The sequence below is a fragment of the Glycine soja genome, chromosome 3, assembly GCF_004193775.1.
Source record: "Glycine soja cultivar W05 chromosome 3, ASM419377v2, whole genome shotgun sequence".
In the NCBI taxonomy this organism is placed as follows: domain Eukaryota; kingdom Viridiplantae; phylum Streptophyta; class Magnoliopsida; order Fabales; family Fabaceae; genus Glycine; species Glycine soja.
In genome coordinates this window covers 38495621-38514942 of record NC_041004.1, presented here as the reverse complement: position 1 = coordinate 38514942, position 19322 = coordinate 38495621, and the positions used below count along the sequence as shown (strand labels likewise).

At 35.9% G+C, this 19322-nt stretch overlaps 1 protein-coding gene across 1 annotated transcript; it reads right to left on the bottom strand.

Annotated features, from left to right (window-relative positions):
* Nucleotides 1-1011: 1011 nt before the first annotated feature.
* Nucleotides 1012-18599, bottom strand: LOC114405249 (protein HUA2-LIKE 2-like). Its single transcript, XM_028367864.1, has 16 exons — nucleotides 18127-18599; nucleotides 17458-17534; nucleotides 12963-14906; nucleotides 11586-12036; nucleotides 9896-10004; nucleotides 9640-9752; nucleotides 9361-9545; nucleotides 8779-9265; nucleotides 8230-8665; nucleotides 7958-8125; nucleotides 5338-5396; nucleotides 5157-5233; nucleotides 4962-5023; nucleotides 4678-4796; nucleotides 1751-1918; nucleotides 1012-1448 (listed from the first exon to the last, which is right to left on the bottom strand). Exons 1-16 carry the CDS (start codon nucleotides 18250-18252, stop codon nucleotides 1416-1418), a joined length of 4614 nt encoding a protein of 1537 aa, XP_028223665.1. The 5' UTR covers nucleotides 18253-18599; the 3' UTR covers nucleotides 1012-1415.
* Between the last annotated feature and the right edge of the window lie 723 nt (nucleotides 18600-19322).

Sequence of the window (19322 nt, the reverse complement as noted above, 5' to 3'; positions counted from 1 at the left end):
TTTATTATCCAATAAAATTCGTTTAAGTTTCATACTTTGAATCATTATTAGTATTCAATATATGGCTCACATGAAATGCACCAAAATGATAAAGAGTAAATTGAAAAAGAAAATGTCAAAGAATGCATTATTAACATTTCTCTTTCAATATTTATCTTCCCATGTGAACATTATATTCCAACAAGGTCATTCACGATTTTCTGAATCCGAGTGGTTATGAGAATATATGGAAATTTCCTTTCAACATGTGTCATTCACGATTTTTATGAGTTGTAGCTCAAGCAACACCAAAGTCCAACTCAAGAATTATTTGATCCCCTGATTGAATTCTATTAGATTATTTAGCCTGCACTTTAACCTACTTACCTCTCCTTGCAACCAAAAAGAAACGAGTTGATCCAACTCATGAGCATTGTGCTTTCTTATTTCATTTTGTAGGCTACAAAGCCTAAAACCTTCTAGTTACGGTTTTGTACATACTGCCATCCTAGTTAATTGATTGACTACTGCATTTACCAGCCTAAAACAATATTCACGCTTCTATTTATGTTTACATTAATGGTATGTCTGGTTTAGGGAAGAAAGTGAAAAGAAAGAAAAGAGAAGGAAGAGAAATAAAAATGTGAGATGATTTTTTAGATTATTTGATAAGAGAAATGAAATAAAAGAGATATGTTTTTTCTTTTCACTAATTTAGTTTGTTTTGAAAATTAAATGAAAAAATGTGAAAAATGACATAAATATCTTCAATAAAAATGACATAAATAAGGGTATATTTATCATTGAAAAAAAAATCCTTCCTCAACTTTCCATCATGGACAAAAGCCAAAAAAGTATTCTGACTCATGTACAGAGAAACTTCCTTCCTTTGTCTGCAGTCACCAAATGAAGGAAGGATTAATTCTTCGTGATTTTCCTTTCTTCCCAGTTCCACCAGAACAGACAAACAGTAAGTTAGCGAATTTAGAGGGCGAGATATAAGGTGAGAGAGAAAACAAAATCTTGCGAGAATTTAGAGAATGAAAAGCTTTTTGTTCTGGTGAAATGCAGTACATAGGTTTTTCATATCATCCATATATATAGACTCTTGAGTCTTGATAGACTTGGTAGGGACTGTTCCCTAGCATTATAATAAGTGATGCAACTTCCTCGACACTAATACACATGAGGCCATGACCATTACATGCATTTTAAATGATACATGAAAACACACTTCTAACACAACTCAAACCAATGCCCATTAATTAAGTTTTAAATAACGATTCCAAAACAGATTTCTAATACAACAAACACAAAAAAACCTAGACATGAAATTTTTAAGAAATAATCACTAGAAGAAACATCTACAAATATACATTCCTTATGTTTCAATCATCTTCAACAAGAGCACCAATTTGAAGTGATTGTAGAGTTTTTCAAGCCTCCCCCAATGCTCTCTTGATGTCATTCTGTAAAGGCGACAAGGAACAACATATGAGATAATTTCAAGTTTCAATTGCAGCACATATCAACATTTTTCACACTTGCATACCAAGCCTCTAGTTACATAGCAATAGCCACACACATTCACACAAGAAATTGTTGCATATCCTTGGAGCGCTATGTGAGATTGCCTCGCTCCATTGGTATCTTGAAATCTTAGCCTTAAGTGACAGGATTTGGCATTGTTCAAGGCTGAGACGTCAAAATCCAAATGGAATGAACATAATCTCACATAAGCTCCATGGAGAGAAATAGAGAGAGATTGTACTTCAATGGAAAACGGTGAGGTGGTTGAACCATAACGCCGGAGGACATTCCCTTCCTTGTCAACCAAAAACTTGGTGAAATTCCACTTTATCCTAGAACCCAGAAATCCTGATTTATTTGCTTTAAGGAATTTGTAGACAGGTGCTGTATCAGGTCCATTGACACGTACCTGCAAATAAAAAGGAATTTAATATATGCGGTTAACAACCCAATGCTAAATAATGGAATATACGGCCATATGTAATAGTATAGAGATGAATAACTCACTTAAAAATCATCCAAGAATAAACAGTTAAATCTCGTATTTTATTGAATCATCATTTGTAAGCATAACCACAATGCCAACATGCTTGGCATCTCTTAATAACTTTCAAAGTCTAGATGCCAACACAAGAACAAATTCCTATCTTTATTTCCTTCACCAATACATTTTATGTTGGCTCATTAGCAGGACATAGTATTGACTTTGTTTTAATAAATAGAATTTATTAAGAGCAGGACACAAAATTGGAGGATAAGAAATCCTCAAGGGGAAAATAGATAACATGTCAATCTCTCTAAACATCAAACAAAGGCACCACTCTGAAAAGACCATTAGCAAAACACCACAAGGAAGCTAAAAAATATACTCAATCCCAAATGAGCTCAAAAGAAGACCATCAACCACAGAAAATTCTAGCATTTCTTTCCAACCAAACACACCAAAGGACTGCAAACTGAGCGCAATGCCAAAGCTTTTTTTGTGTAGTGTTGCCTTTTATTAATTAAAAAAGAATGATAACTCTAGACCTGTCCCGCATGGTTGGATACCACTACAAAGCTGCTGATAAATCTTTGGTATGAAGACTCCATAAAGCCCTGGCCTTAAACAAGCCCCAAGGACTTGGTTTGAAAGGCTGACCACAACACTTCTTGCCTCCGGCTTCAAGGCAAGCACAATCTTTCATTGTTCTTGTTAAATCAAGGACCTCACTGCATTTTTATCCTTGTTTATGTTGATGATACAATTGTCACTGGTGATTCTCTATGGCTCATTCAGGCTTTCATTGCCAAGCTGCATTCTGTATTTGCTTAACAATTTGGCTCCATTAATTACTTTCTCGGGATTCAAGTCCAGCCTCTCCCTGATGGTTTCACCTCTCAAACTAAGTACATTAAAGATCTCCTTGACTGGGCTCAGATGACCACTGCTAAAGGGATTTCCACTCCCACGGTCACCAACCTAAAATTATCCAAACACAGTGTTGAGTGTTGACTATATGATTAATTCTACTCTTTACAGATCTATTTTCGGTGTCCGGTACAATGTTACTATTACAAGGCCTGAAACCAGCTATGCTGTAAATAAGACCTGTCAGTTTATGTCTCAGCCTTTGGAGGAACACTGGAAGCCTGGAAGGATGTCAAGGACATTTTAAGATATCTCAAAGGAACCCTGACTTATACCTGTCAGTTTCCTCAGTCACTCATATTGACAAGTTCACTCTTTGTCAACCCCACATGAGTTTGAGGGGGAGATATTTGAGGATAGGTTTGTGTTAGCATAGTCTATGTTCAGTAACCCCAGCTGTCAAGTAGTTATTCAATTAGTAGTTAAGAAAAACCAGTTGGTATTCAATTAATTGGGCTTCTGTTACTGTTGTAACTGATTAACAGCTGGAAATCATTGTATATAAACCCCTGGGCGTACAAAACAGAGACTTAATGAAAATATCATTAATTCCTCAGTTCTTCTCTAAATTCATCTCTCTACTTCTCTCAGTTTATCTGTATCTAATAGTTTGGGTTGCTTAAATTAGAATGGAATAGAAAAAAATGAAATGGATTCCAATCCATTGCATCCAGACCTTCAATTTGTATTCCCTCTCAATTTGGGGGATACAGGACAGAATCAGGATACTTTTTTATTGTTTTTATCAAATTATGTTCTATCACATCTCTGCAATGCATCTGCAGCAGGTAAAGCTTCTTATTTCATCCCAACCTTGTTGCTCTTGGTATAATAAGCCCATGCTCTGTCATATCTTGACCATGAATGCACCCCTCCAACAGTGAATAACGGCATAGCCACCAGCAGTAATTTTATTCATATTAGAATCCCAATGTTTCTGACTATGACACAGCCTGACTCCACAAACATGATTCACATTTCATCCAATCAAACTAAAGCTGCCTGAAACATTGGATATATCACTCCAAGTAAAATTATTCCAATTTTTTTATTTTACATTTTTAGTACCTTTCCCTTTTCTCTACATCCTAGTGTTCAATGATCTAATCCAGTTAACTTTTAGTTATTTTCTTTTTAATCCTTTACCCTGCTCATTCCAATTTGATCAATGCAGACTTACTTACTCTATGATTGCAACTTGCAAGTAAGAAGTGTGATATATATAGCTTCAGAGTACTGTCATCACTTCAATCAGCACCACTCTTGGCATCACATTATGTATCTCAATGTTTTGTTACTAAGTTAAGCGGCATTAAAAATGGTATAATAAAAAATATCACACACTTCTTTAATATTAGGCACCTCTCTATCATACACTTTTTTAATCCATTAGCCGATATCTTGGTCATGCTCACTAGGCCTAATAATAATAATAATAACTATTAGACAAACACAAAACTTGAACATAGTTTTAACTTTTAAAGGATCCTACATGGTATTCTGTAGATGCAACGAGTTAAACAAAAACTAACAGAATAGCTTATACTCATGCAGTATGTCATGTTCCCTCTTAGTTCTTCCCATTGTTAAAATCACTAATCATTACTAATACTAACATAAAACTACTGAATCAATCAGCATTTAATGACAAAATATAATTAGAAAAACCACACGAATAAATCAGTTTACTATTATCTTTGTATCCTAAAATCAGTAGACGATCCAAATGCCCACACAAAGTATAAACAACCAACAACCTTTCCAAAAATGGGATACGCGGCCTTGTATCTTGTGCAGGCAAATTCCTCTACGTCCTGGCTACTCCCAGGCTCCTGCTTCAGAAACTGGTTGCATGGAAATGCCAGTATCTCAAGGCCTGAGATCAACCAATAAAACATTCATAAGTGAGACAATTTAAGAATTTATTATAATCCTTCAGTTTAACTAAGTTCAAAAGTATTTGGTCACCGAAAAGGCACAAATTTAGAATCCAATAACATGCAAGTGCACCAACTGCTCTGTAAACCTAAAAAAACCATACCTCTGTCTTTGTATTTGCTGTAAAGCTCAGTTAACTGGGTGTAATTGGTATTCGTAAATCCACTGCAATTTGCACCCAAAGAGTTAATCAGCTAACCCAAAAGCAATAAAAGGATAAAAAGAAAGAAAGATTGGATTTTTACAGCAAGCATATGGAAAAAGTTGGGTTAGAAAAAAAGGGTGTGTGTAAAAATACCATTTTGAAGCGACATTTACTACAAGAAGAACCTTCCCTTTGTAGATGCTGAGGTTCACGTCTCTGCCCTTAGCATCCTGTGTCAACCATGACCAATATAATAAGAGATTTCTATAATCATTCTTCAAAAAATGAAATAATAAAAAAATTGAGGTTTTCTGTTGTTGAGATTCAAGTATACCTTGACCATGAATTCATGGATGGATTTTTCCGAGACCGATAGCGAAGCACCCATTTCTCAAAGACGTGAAAACTCCTCTCACAATTTTCTCTCTTTGTTTTTCTTAATTTAGGATGCTACACTCTGTCTATGGTAATATTTTGGGTTTACCAATTAACACACGCTGGACAACTTTCATGTTCTTTTCAACACGCTGTCTGTGTATTTGTTTGTCAGGAAAGAAAGTAAAAAATGATAAAAAAAAAATGAAATATAAAATAATCTAGAATATACATTTTTATATTTTATTTTAATTTAAAATTTTTATTTTAATTCACCTTTTTTTTACCCAATCGAACGGATCCTAAAGTTGATAAAGCTTCTCCCAATATCAAATAATTTTTTGCTTGACTAGCCAAAAATAAAAAATTTAAAACCACAGTAATCCATGTTTTAGTTAATTTTTTCCGTGTGTTTTTAAAGGTGGTTACGACCAATGAAACTAATCAACGTTGAGCATTTTGTATTATTCTAAATATTAATAGGTTTTCTTAGGTCATCTCTCATGCCATCTCAGATTCTACATCTGCTCAGTAAAAAAAAATGGATAAAAAATAGTAGAACTAGCTGTTACTATCAAAGCAACTGATTTTCCACGTCACGATTTCTTTTTCCAGAAGAAAAGATAAACAACCCCCGTTATATATGCTCTTACATCTGGAAATTACAGCATCGCCTTGTAATTCTAGGTAAATAAGAGCGAGAATGATTAATTTCTATCCTCACTTTTGTTTGGTAATGATTAATCATAATTGCAGTTCCTTTTAGTGATAAAAGAAAGAATTCAATTCTTTTATCTTGAGTTAAAATTTTAAAAATGAAGAGAACAAGTAATAATTTTGCTCGAATTCACTAAAATAAACAAATTTAGAACGTAAAAATGAGTTCTAAAAATCAAGAATCTTAGACAAAAGACATGCTGCAGACAGATTCTACAGAAGAAGTTACATCCAAAACTATTATACTACAGTTAAATCATTGTAATGGTTTTCGAAAGATATTTTTAAAAAATTAATTATTAAAGTAAATATCTCACAGTTTATATCGTTAAAAAAGCGAATTGGTCACTATATCCGAAACAGCAGAATCATGGTTTTAAACTGTTAACTCATTTATATGTTTTTCCTTGGTCTTATAACTTAATTTTACATTGCATATCGTATATACTTTCTGTCTCTAATTATAAGTAATTATTTTATTAAATTTATCAATTATTTATATTATGATTTTAAAATTATATTTTTTTTCATTTTATTTATTTACGTATTTTTTATTAATGTTAAAAGAATAATTAAATAGAAATATATAAAAATAATAATAATTAATATATTTAAAAATTAAATAAATGAATAAATAAATTTTTAAAAATAATCTTATAATTAAAAATGAAAGGAGTAAATAATTAAATTATTTATGTACGACCTGTAATGCAACTTTTTATTTACGCCGACATTTGTCCCAACTCACTGAACAGCTAGCATAAACGACAGGCTGTAGATTGTGAAGGAGAAATAAGATAACTATCTCAAAAAATTATGTGCCCTCGAGTGACAGAAGATTATCCTTGCGTATATACTTTAAAGTTCAATTTAAAACATATGTAATTAATTTATTAAATAAATATTTGTTTCTTCACTTCAAAAATAATTTTTCAGAGAAAGCTTTTCCAAAAATTATAATGCTAAGTCAGAAAGTCATGCCCTTCATGAGACGGAACACTTGCGTAGTTGGACGTACCAACTACCTTAATAAATTCTATTAAACCAAGAGTGGCTACAAATGCCCCACACGCGTTTTTATGTAAGGCAAGGTTTTGGCGTGAGACATCAAATTACAGGCTACATGTACTCACAATCCACATGAAAAAAAGGGCATTTGTGAGAAATAAATAAAAGCCAAGCACTTGGGGGAAGAATACAACTAACCCAGCTTAGTTACCCGAGGGGTATTTTTTCTATATTAGGAAAACAAATTCAAGAAACGGCGCCTAAAAATTTAAATGGACTTTGATCGAACATCTGTAAGGGTTTCCATGAAATAAATTATATAATCTGCAACAAAAAGAATTTGATACGTTGACAGCCAAAAGATAAGTTACAGCTCTCCAACGACTCTACAATGACTCTTCCTGCTCTGCATTCTGCAGAAGAGGCTGCAATATATATGTATATATACAAATTCTAGCATATTATGACCAGATCCTGTGCAGATTCTGCGGACCTCTAAAGATTCTTTCTTGCATGTACAGAAAGAGGGCACAACAACCACCTCTTCTAAACAAAGGCAGGGCCCACGACAAAAAGTGGGTTGTATCTAACATTCCATGAGTGAATTATAAGTAACAAAGATACTGATTGGTGAAGGATAACCAGACAGGCTTGCGGATAGACAGAAGTATGCCAATTGCCAGCCTTCATTTATTGGTAATTTTTGTCATCTTGGCTGCCAAAAGCCTGGGCCTGAAACATAATTATCTTAAACCTCAATTCAATATTCTCAAGTAATATTCCAGAATTCAAAGTAAATAAAAAAATAAAGAATTTTTCATGATTGATGATAATCTGTCAGAGGGGGTATATACCTCGGTTTGCTACTGGAATTGCATCTTCAAAGTGGGGTCTAAAAGGCAAGGAGTCCCTGTAATTCATTGATGGGGGAGGAAATCTCCATCCATGACCTGGAAAACCAACTGATTCACTAGGATGACAACCATAAGGAGCAGGCACACCTCGGTCACTATACCGAGGACCTGAAAGCAGAAATCCCAAGAAAGATAGTAATTAATACACACAACCAAAGCAAACCCCTTCACCTCAAATATCAAAATTCAAAAGCATCAATTATCAGTCTTACCAGAACAAGGAGGAGGAACATTCCATCTCTCTTGGTAATCATATGGTGGTCTTGATCTCTCATGACTGTCATAGCCATACTCTCTCATCATACTCGGCATAAAGTGGTGCCCATTGGAATATGAAGGGGGTGGCGGAACCTCCCTTCGTGACTTCATTTGATGTTCCCCATTTACAAAAGAAAACTGATTGGATGGCACATGGTGAGGTGGTGGTATCGAGTAACCTTTATTATGCATAGTAGCACCATCAGTATTCCTGGAATTGTCTGTTGGTTGTACAGGGAAAGTGTTGAAAGAGCAAGTAGACTCTGGCATTTGTATTGGCATGTCTCTACATTCAGGGACTGTATACTGCACTGCATCACCGATAGATTGACTATTTCTTGGTGCAGCTAAGGGCTGGGCCATAGGATGGAGTACATTGGCTTCCACAGTCTGCAAAAATGAACCAAAACCCAAGTAGAAACGAAAGGTTTACAACATTAGTTTTCACATGCTGCAACTTGTTCCATTGTGTAAAAATCCCATGCAAAAGTTGTGAAACATACCAGTGAATCTTCAAAACCTTTTGAATCAACTGCAACATGATATTGATCAGAGGTAGCTGACTTGAAGTGCAATGTAGGAGGTGGGGGTGGAGGTAGAGGTAGAGATGGAGGAGGAGGAGCTGGTGGTGGTGGTGGAGGGGATGATGGTGGAGGTGGGGAAGACGGTGGCAAATCCTGTGGTAAAGGGGGGCCAAAGGACACAGGAAGATTCTTCTCAAACTCTGTGGCATTTCCTCTATCAATATTACAAATCAAATTCAATTCACCATCAACAGACGGAGCCACATCTTCCATTTCAAGCTCACCATCAACATCTTCCAACACATGCCTGTGTTTTTCAATTGCATGAGTTGTTTCTTGCACTTCATATGTTTCAGAATCATGTTCAGGTGTGACAGCCTCAAACTCCCCTTCATCAGAATCACTCCCCCCATCATCTTCAAGCATTCGGGGCATGCAAAATCCAGGTAGTTGAAAACTTGAGTTGCTGCAAGACCAAATGCAACTTGAGTAAACAGTAAACACACTTGCAGAGGTATGAGAAAATCATAAAGTCAATATTTTCTTCCAACAATTTCATACCTTCCATACTCATCAAGCATACCCTCCATGTCTCTAACAGGGTCATCAAAAGGCCTCTCTCTTCTTGATGAACGGCGTGCGTGGACACCTGCAGAAACTGAACTGCTATATGAGTCTAGCTCCCGCATATGATGCTGAATAATGGGTTCAGGAAGGATTTTTCTCTCCAACCACAGCCTTAATACCTACATAATTGGGAGGAAAGCTTAACAATTATAAGAGAAGACTTGAGAACATATATGTTTTAACTTCAGTAAACAGGAAATTTCATTTACTTGCCTTAAGACACTGCCTACGATTTTCTTTTGCAGCATTTCCGGGAGGAGCAGCAGCAGACAAGAGGCGTGGCAGGACTGCTTTAATAGTTGATGGATATACTCCACCAATGTCTCCTGAAAAATCAGATATATTTTCAACATTGACAGATACTAAATGAATAGATTCTGATATGTTTACAACATCAACAGATACACATGCACATATTCTTTTGTTTTTGCTTGCAAGACTCAAGAATCACCAAGTAATAAACAATTACCTTTCAACCCTCGAGAACATTGAGCAATAGAGTCAACAAGAAAAAACAGATCCACCCTCCGATGCAGGCTTGACTCAATTTCCAGATTGTGGACAACAATTTCCATCACCTAGAATACAACCCACAGCCCAGCCCCCCAACAAATGGATATACCATTAAGAAAAGACATGATGAGCTTTTAAGGGAAATGTACAATGATTTCAGTAGGAAATAACCATAAAGCAAATTAAATTGTTATCATTCCCATCAAGGTGCATAAGATTGAAATTAAAACTTGTAGGTGCAAACTTAGTTATACTCGAACAAACAAATTAAATTAAGTTCCTCTATGAGCCTGGGATGCCAAAAGTTCAAGATCCAACCAGGCCTAATTAACAACCATATGTTCCCTCCTAAAGAAATTCAAATTCTACCAAGACACAAGATAAAAGTATCCAAAAGGCCATGATCATAATGCATCTGGTAAATTTAGATTGCTCAAACTCACTATGCAGTTAATACCATATGTAGTTAAGTAGATAAGGTGCCCATGCACCAAGATTCATGGATCAATTTAAATTTGGACAAAATAAAGAAAGTTAACATGCTTGAAAGGTAAAACTATGAGGTCTCAAAAAACATAAATTGGATATCTCCCTTGACTATGAAAGCTTTTTTTTGTACAATGACAGAACCACGGCAATGATATTTGAACCCAGAACGACATGCAAATTGCAAACTACCTTACTACCCAAACCCCCACCACTAGGCTGACCCCTCTCTTGACTATAGAAGCTAGCACAATATAATTCCCTTATTTTATTTTTATTCAGAGGATGGGTTAAAGCCCGACAAGAAACTACAAGATCCTAATGGATCTCTGGGTAGCACACCCCATAGCATCCTTCAGGACAAAGAGAGAGCATTCTAAAGGAGGGACCAGAAATACATGTGTCCCTAAAGAATACTGATAAGCTACTCTAGCAAGACTATCAGCAGCAAAATTGGCCTCCCCATACACATGGGAAAACTGAATCTGCCAATTCCTACTATTTAAACTAACTATTGTATTAACAAGGTTTCTGTACGGGTGCTGTATAGGATAGCCATTTACACTAAACTCAATAACCACCCTAGAATCAGACTCAACATTGAGGTGCTCTCTTTTTGAGACCCCAATTTTGGATTAAATGCAATGTGGATGGGCCTGTTAAAGATCAGAGTGCTTGCTGTGCAGGGGTCTTTAGGGATCATTGGGGCCAGTGGAAGTCTGGCTATCCACAATCTAGGCTCCTCGAATGTTCTGATGGCTGAATTAACAGGTATTTTGAAGAGTTTGGAACAGGCTTGGGATCTTGGATTCAGGCAGTTAACCATTTAATATTAACATCGGAAAATTGGGCAGCAGGCACAACATTCAGCAACCTGCTATCGACCACCGAAGTCCAACCCACCAAATGACTTTGAGCCATATTCAGATTTGGATGCATAGAAATACTCTGGTTTTTCAATGAGAGCAGTTTCGTATAGCACAATAAATCATACTGGTCCAAAAAAACACTAAAAAGAGGCATTCATCATGTCATAAGTAAAACTAATCTAATGAAGAAAGAAAAAACTAATCTAATCAAAAAGCATTCACAATTCATGATTTTACATTTCCTATAGGCACGGAGAAGAAAATAAAAATTTAAAAATACCATCGCATTACCTTAGTTGCAATGCCAAACTTTGCACAGTCAATAGCTATGCGTGTTGCTCGACCAATACTTTCCTTTGTCCTTTTCAATGTTCGAAGCGTTGCTTCAAAGTACAACAATGCAGCATCTCCTGCTTCAGTTGACTTGCCCTCAGATCTTGATTGTTCATTTTCCACAATCCCATCTTTCCATCCATCAGTAGGACCAGATAAAGTGTTCTTTTGGTGTACATCAGGGCTACAACTTCCATTTTGAAGGATATTACTACTGTCAGATGTAGAAATATTGCAAACTGATGTAATTGGAGGTGAACCTAGTGGGAGGCAAACTCTCACATCAGTCAAGGATGGGCTTGACAGAATGCCCAAATTACCCTTTTCATCGGAATAATCATTTGATATTGAAACAGAATTCATATCCTCCTCTTGTCCTTTAAATTTTACCTCTTTGATGACCTCATGCCTGAAAAGAAATGATAGCAAGAGCTTTAGTTGATTGAAAGAAATGCAGCATACATTATTTTCATCACACAATTGTTCTCTTTTCACTTTTCATTACCTTGAACAGATTGATTAAAATATATACAACTCCACCAAACTGAACCCCAGTAACTGAATTTGATAGATTCCAATAAAACTATAGAACGTGTGTATAGCAGAAGGGGTGACAAATTTGCCCAAGAGGGCAGTTGGTGGAAATGGATAGAAGAACAACTTAAATAGGTGGCAACAAACAAATGGAGGGAAAGGTGGAAAATGATCAGGAAAGGGAAAGATACAGGGAGACATGAGGCATGAAAATCATTTGGATCATACAGGATATATCTAAATCTTTCCGAGATAAAACTATCTTCTTTCTGTTTCATTTCTGTTTTCCTGTGTAAGGAGATCTAGCTCCATTCATGTTCTTAGTTTCAGAGCTGTCAGAAGGAGTTTACCTTATTTCTGTTTTTCTTAATCAGTCGTTCCTATAATTATTTAGGTCGCAAAACACAACTACTTGCACAAGTATGACCTAAGCTAGGAATGCTCAACTCCATAAAGCTAAAATTTTATAATGATTAATGAACATATTAAGCATGACAGAGAATGGAGAGCATGAATTTTGTGAAGGCTATAACTTTTTGGACATTTGGATGAGTAATTTGGTGAAACTCAATGTTTTCAGAATAGGCTAAAAACAGCTTGTTTAGTGCTTTACTCATAAGCTAAAATTTCTAGCTTCTCCATAAAAGCTTTTTTCTTTAAAGAAATAAATAACAATAAAATTTCACGAATAATTAAATAAGAAGTAAAAATGTTTATTTTTTTCATAATCCTTTTTTTTTTCTCCCCAAGGATATGAGTGATCAGAATCTAGTAATTGTAGGAACATTAAAAGAAGCTTACGTGTCATTAGGTTTGCTGCTGTCACCAACTGCATGCTTCATCATATCCTCACAAGCAACCACCACATTCTGTGTCACATTAATACTATTTTTAGGTACCAATTTATCACTTTCACTGTTGCCTGCCACAGGATCGAGACTTATTCCAACATGCTCTACTGTATCAGATGCATCTGAATGGTTTGAAGTTCTGGCATTGTCATCATCATTTAGTAACAATGATGGACCTGGTGAATCCTTATTGTTTCCAACTTGGCAACATTTCACATCAAGATTAGGAGAAATTTTTCCATGTGACTGTATTAGTGAATCTATTTTGGCAGGATGACAGACAACAGAATCACTAATATCTTCACCACCTTGCTGACTAGCACCTGGGATGACATCCTTCCCAGACTCATGTTGGAACTTGACCAAATGCTTATCCACTTCTGTAGATAACTCATTCTCTGTGGAAATAATTGTATTTGAACGAGTTGAGAAACTACACACACTAACATGAGAAGAATCAATGCCACAAGAAACCAACCTTTGCAGTTCTAACTCATTAACTCCTTGATTATTAACAGTCATACAAGGACATCTCTTAATGGCAGATATACAGCATCTACCACTAAATGTCATTATAGAGGAGGAGGATTCCATGCAAGCTTGACCTTCTTCGGCAGCATTGGCAGACATTGCTTCTAAAGCACGATGGATGCGTTTAGATGGAGGTAAAGCAGCTTCATCATCCACAGAGCAGCCAAACATTTGGTCTTTTTTAATTTTACAAATTTGAGACCCATTTTCAGAATACGAGGCTATTAAGTTAGAAGGAGAAACATTAACCAAAGTACTGTTCAACACTGATGGGCCTCCTTCAGCAAGGCCATTTTCACAATTTGAGCATGTGATTATCTGATGTGGTGAGTCAGTAATATCTTCCTCGCCACTTTTAACCTGAACTTGAGAAATGCTATTGAGTTCTGCCTCTGTGGATGATTTACCCATTCTAACTCTGGCTCGTTTCACCAGGGGCAAGTGTTCATCTCCATCTTGGTCAGGGCATCTTTCTTTCGAATTTCCACCCATATTCTGCAAACTTTGGCTGGCATTCTGAGCACCAGAATCATTAGTTTCCTTCTTCTGGTTTGGTTTTCTTTTATTCTTGTTGATTACAGCCTTTATTTCTAGATCAAGACCTTCACCTTCAGGGCAAACAATAGGCTCAGACTGTTCAAATTTTAAATTAGAATCTATCGTACTTCCCTCATTTAAAGTAAAGGCATCAGAATTGATTGTAATAATTTCAGAACCATTGTCCTCCATGCTAACATTTGGGGCAAATGCAGGTGAATCAGTATCATCACAACGTAAAAGGTCAGGTGATTTCCTGATACGTTTACTCCTTATAGATGTATCCTGAATTGCATCAGCTGATATGTTGTCATCACTATTGCCAACATTATTTCCACCATCACCACAAGGTACAACAAAGTTTTGGACCTGTAATGTGCTTCTAGTTCTAGACCTTCGAACTGGTGCATTTCTCTGGGTTATTGAAAAAGGTGATTTTACAGTTGCAGTCATAATAGCATTATCAGTAGCTTCCTCCAGTGATGCCTCTATATTATAAGATTCATCCTTCAATGCAACAGCATCCTCAGGTCTGTCAATCACACAATTTGAAGATTTCATTTGTGAATTAATTGTGAAAGGAGCATCCGTCTGATCCTTTAACCCTGTGTTGGCAGATGGATCAAGTGAATACGACACATTTGCAATAGCAACTTCACCACCAGAGCTAGTGTCACCATCCTGATTCTCCGTCCTCAACTTTTCATAACATTCAATAATCTCCTTTACTGCACAAGCAAATTCACCACCCCTTCCTGAACGTTTGGCAAGAGATTGTTTCTTCTCTTCAGTAAATGCTTCAACATCGGCATGATTGCAGAAAGCTCTGCAAAACCAAATGGCATTTCAAACTAAGACAAACTGTAAGGTAAATAAAATTAAGGCTTGTACATAGGGAAATAACTATATGTTAAGAAAGAGATTCCACATTGCGAAACAGTTATGAAAAGTCTTACAGTTAACTTAAAAATAAAATTCATGCACATTCAATCATTTTCAGGATACTTCAATGTCCATCAGTGGTATGTGTATCCATCCTCCAGAAAATTCCTGGTTTCTATGGATGTTACATTTTGTAATCTCTCCCACAATATTCTTCACAACTTAGTTATCTACACTTCACTTTATTCTTTTACCTTCCACTCTCCAATCTTCCATCTGCTTCTCAAACAACTCATATTCATCCAAAATTAATCGATTCCTTTCCTACATACTCAGAAAAACAGAGCATGTCCAAAAGTCCAAAGAATCGCTATTCATTCATAGTGAACTAGAGGAGAGAAAAGTTCAGCTCTATTCAACAGCCTGCTCAGTCATTGGATCCAACTCCTACTGAAGCTCATAGAGAATCATCAGTTATGGAAACCAAGTCTAGTCCTCTTTTCTGTCGAAACCTCAACTCCAGGCAAGGAGGAATTCTCTTTACCTGTTGAGCAAAACTCTAAACTTGATCTACCCATTGCTATAACTCTGTAAGAAAAGGAAAAAGAAGTTGCACCAAACACTCCATATCCAATTATGTAGCTTACCATTTTGGGATTTCAGACTTTAAAGAGCCACTTTTGCAAGAATTGATTCAGAGAAAATCAATGTTATGTTTTAAAATTCTATTTGCAAAATTCTGGGTGAAATTATATTTAATTGGGTAGTGTTCTAGGCTTCATGCAACTAGAATTCCACAAGGATAATATTTGCTTGGACTATAATTCACAATGAAAATATAGTAAGCTTCCAGGTTATTTTGTGAATTTTGGTGCTCTGACACCAAGAAGAATCAAGTAAGTCTAGGAAAATAATGATAATAACTAAACTAGAGCAGAGGCCTGTGCTATCCACGACCATGAAGAGAAAAAAAAAAAGGCGGGACCAGATTGCATATGCAAGCAACACATGGCAGAGGCTGGATGGTTTTTATATAGAGAGAGAGATGACAAAAATGAGATAGAAGACAAAGTTATTACATGAACCTCTAGTGACAAGGTGGAATCTTATAGCTGATGCCTGGTATCCCAGATAGAAATAACAGGGGAATGAATATATTTTCTTTATTTTTTTACAGTATAATCATGCTTCACGAGAGAGAAGAGAGCATGGATCAAACTGAGCCAGCTGAAAGATCACCGACATAGAATTGTACTTATAAGTGGAATGCAGAGAGCACATGAAGTGAAGAGTGCATGCTCATATTGGAGCATGTTTGATTCCATGTTTGAATTAGAGAAAGATTTGATGCATCAAATGTGCCTTGAAATCAATCCAACATATTTAGCAAATTTGGCACATGAATTATGACAGGCCATACCAACATGATTTTGGCTATTGACAACAAGTAGCAACATCTTGTTGCTTCTCTAGTAGAAAATCACTTTGGGTGTATATTTTATAGAAATACCTTTATATTTTTTATAATATAAACCAAAAACACTAATTTTGGCAACCACAAACTTGCAGAAGCATTTTTATAAACACTATCCAAAATCAAGTATGCAGAATATTGGCCTAACACAAGTGTGTTGGCAACAAAATTCACTTTGCTGCAATATGCCACAAACCATAATCAAATACCGGAAACCTAAGATAAGAGCCATTAGCATTCATTTTTTTTATCCCTTCTCTGCTCATAAGAACTAAAAAGGTAAAACAGACGCTACTACAATAGTCACAATGATCTGATTCTCAATTTCTCACTAGAAGAATCATGCCCTAAAGGTGAAACCTCACATATGCACAAAACTCATAACTACTATTATCTACTCAAACTTCAGAGAAAATTTATCACACAACGAAATCTTTTAAATATGGCTACAACCATAATATATGCATGCCATAAAGGACAAGCTAACTGAAAAATGCAAGCATGTCATCAATAAGCATTATCATCACAAGTGGACTACAATGATTGAAACCATCCAGTTTTAGCTTGCTTCAAATATAGACAATGAACATTCAATAATCCAACTGTGCACACAAAAGGAAAGCCACCCTGATGTGTGAATATTGTAATATCTATACATGCATCATCAGTGTAATAGAAAGAACGGAAGTATAGAAGGAAAATTACTTACTAACACCGCAATCTCTAATGACTTTCTAGCAAACACCAAATCAATGACATATTGACATATAAACAAGAATACAACAATTAGACCTTACAATATCCCTAGGTCAAACAACGTGGCATTAACAATATCAGATATCTACTATATCATTTCAAAACAACCAGGTTTTGAAATTTTATCATGTCCATTCAATTCCTTATCGAACACCGTATGCATACCAATAGCAACTTCATGTCAATTCAATTCCTTATCAAACAAGAACACGATATGCATACCAATAGCAACTCAATCAAATGAGACATGGACTTGAATACATACATTTGGGGGGCTCCAAAGAAGCAAACAAACACTTTCTTCCGATCAGCTGAGTAACCCCACTTCTGCGGCTCACTCACCTGCCCCAGGAAAAAACAGAGCAACTTAATCAGCAAACAAAATCTTCATAACAGAGAATCAAAAAGCAGGGGAAAAAAGTGCCCAACTGTCCAAAACAAACATATAAGCCATACAGGACCATAGAAAACGCAAAGCACAGATCTGTATAGTTTAACTTATGGTCCCTAGTCTCTTACCTTCTCCACAGCTCCTCCCAATCAAATTCCGGGAGCCTCTAGGCCCCGATCAAGTCATTAATAAAAAATTCACCACAATATAATCATTTGATAAACCCAATCTCCGTGTAACATCAAAATTCGACAGTACAACTACAAGCTTAAGCTAAGGCAAAACAGATAATCAAGGTCAGACCCAAAAACTTTCAATAAAATCTAATATACGCATCAAAAAACAAAACAAAAATAAAGCAACCACTCGAATTAATCGATTAGCACCAGGCAAACACTGAGCACTACACCATACTTCAGCAGAAGAAAATCAGTATAACATGCAATTGCAATCCAAGGGAGTGTTCTGTTTATTCTAGACAGAACAGCACAATCAATCAAAAAATTTCAAGCATTCACTTAAAAATTAACAAGCAGCACTAACCGTCGCAGGCCAAGCAGGGAATCCCTTAACCTTAGCGAGCACGAGATCGCCGAGCTTAAACTGCCGGCTGGCGGCGGCACCACCGCCGCCGCTTTTTTTTCCGCCCTTCCTCCGACTAGGCGGCATGGCACCAAACCAGTGTCAAGCAATAGCGCCCGATTTTCTCCGAATCGAAGCGCGAGAGTGAAGGAGAAAGCAAATTCGCAGAGTAATCGAAGGAGTTGGAACGGCAGCGAATAGGCAGAAAGAATTAGTATGCATTGGGAATGGGGAAAACCCTAATTGGAGACAGAGGAAGAGAGAGGGTGACAGAAAACATGACATAAGAGTGTTTGTGTTTGGTTAGGAGGGGCGGATGAAGAAGAAGAAGAAGCTGCTGCGCTGGTGATAGTGGTGGTGTGGTGGCTTAGGGTGCGCCAGGTCCAAGAGGTGAGAGTATATGCATTCACACTCCGTGAAGTGCACTAACGTGCACCGTGTGCGCACACTGTAAATATATACTCCCCTGTTATTAAATAGGACACGTTTCTTTTCAGCTTTTTTTTTTTTTTTTTTTACTTTACTTTTCCTTCTTTTTTTTTCCCTCACTTTATATACCTTTTAGTTTTATTTATATCATTTGTTAATAACTTTAATAAAAACAATAATGAATTTACGCTTGCCTCTATTAGAAAACTATTTATTTTAGTAACTAAGGCTGAGTTTGGTAATTTAATTCAAGCTTGTAGAAGTGTGATTCAACAAAATCCAACATTTTCTATAGGCTCTATAAGAAGACAAGCCAATGGAATTGCCCATAAATTAAATAGTAAAATTATTTTTTTTTAATCTTTATAGTTTCTATCTTGTTACAATTAAGCAATGAGATGAGATGAATATGTTTCAGTAAAAAAAAAAGGTTGTAAATAATGTTTAAAATTTGTATTCCACCAAATAAGAATGTTTGAAATTTGGACCTAATTAACTTATAAACCTAATTAATTTTAACAAAAATAAATAAGTCTATATTTTGGAGGAAAGAAAATTTTATTTCTCTAAACAAGCATAACACAGCAATAAATCTTTAAAAAATACGCATGATATTTTTCTAAAACTATATTTCATCCTCTTTATTTTTTATGAGCTAAATTATGATAATTTTCCAAATTTATTGAGTTCGTGATTGAATGATAATATATTTTTTTATTAGTTTTTCC

What these genes read in the sequence shown, in the direction of transcription:
- LOC114405249 (XM_028367864.1), bottom strand. Translation starts at nt 18,252, where the DNA reads ATGCCGCCTAGTCGGAGGAAGGGCGGAAAAAAAAGCGGCGGCGGTGGT. An exon ending in ATCGTAGGCAGTGTCTTAAG is followed by an intron (nt 9,546 to 9,639) that starts GCAAGTAAATGA and finishes CCAATTATGTAG; the next exon opens with GTATTAAGGCTGTGGTTGGA. An exon ending in CAGCAAATACAAAGACAGAG is followed by an intron (nt 4,797 to 4,961) that starts GTATGGTTTTTT and finishes GGTTGATCTCAG; the next exon opens with GCCTTGAGATACTGGCATTT.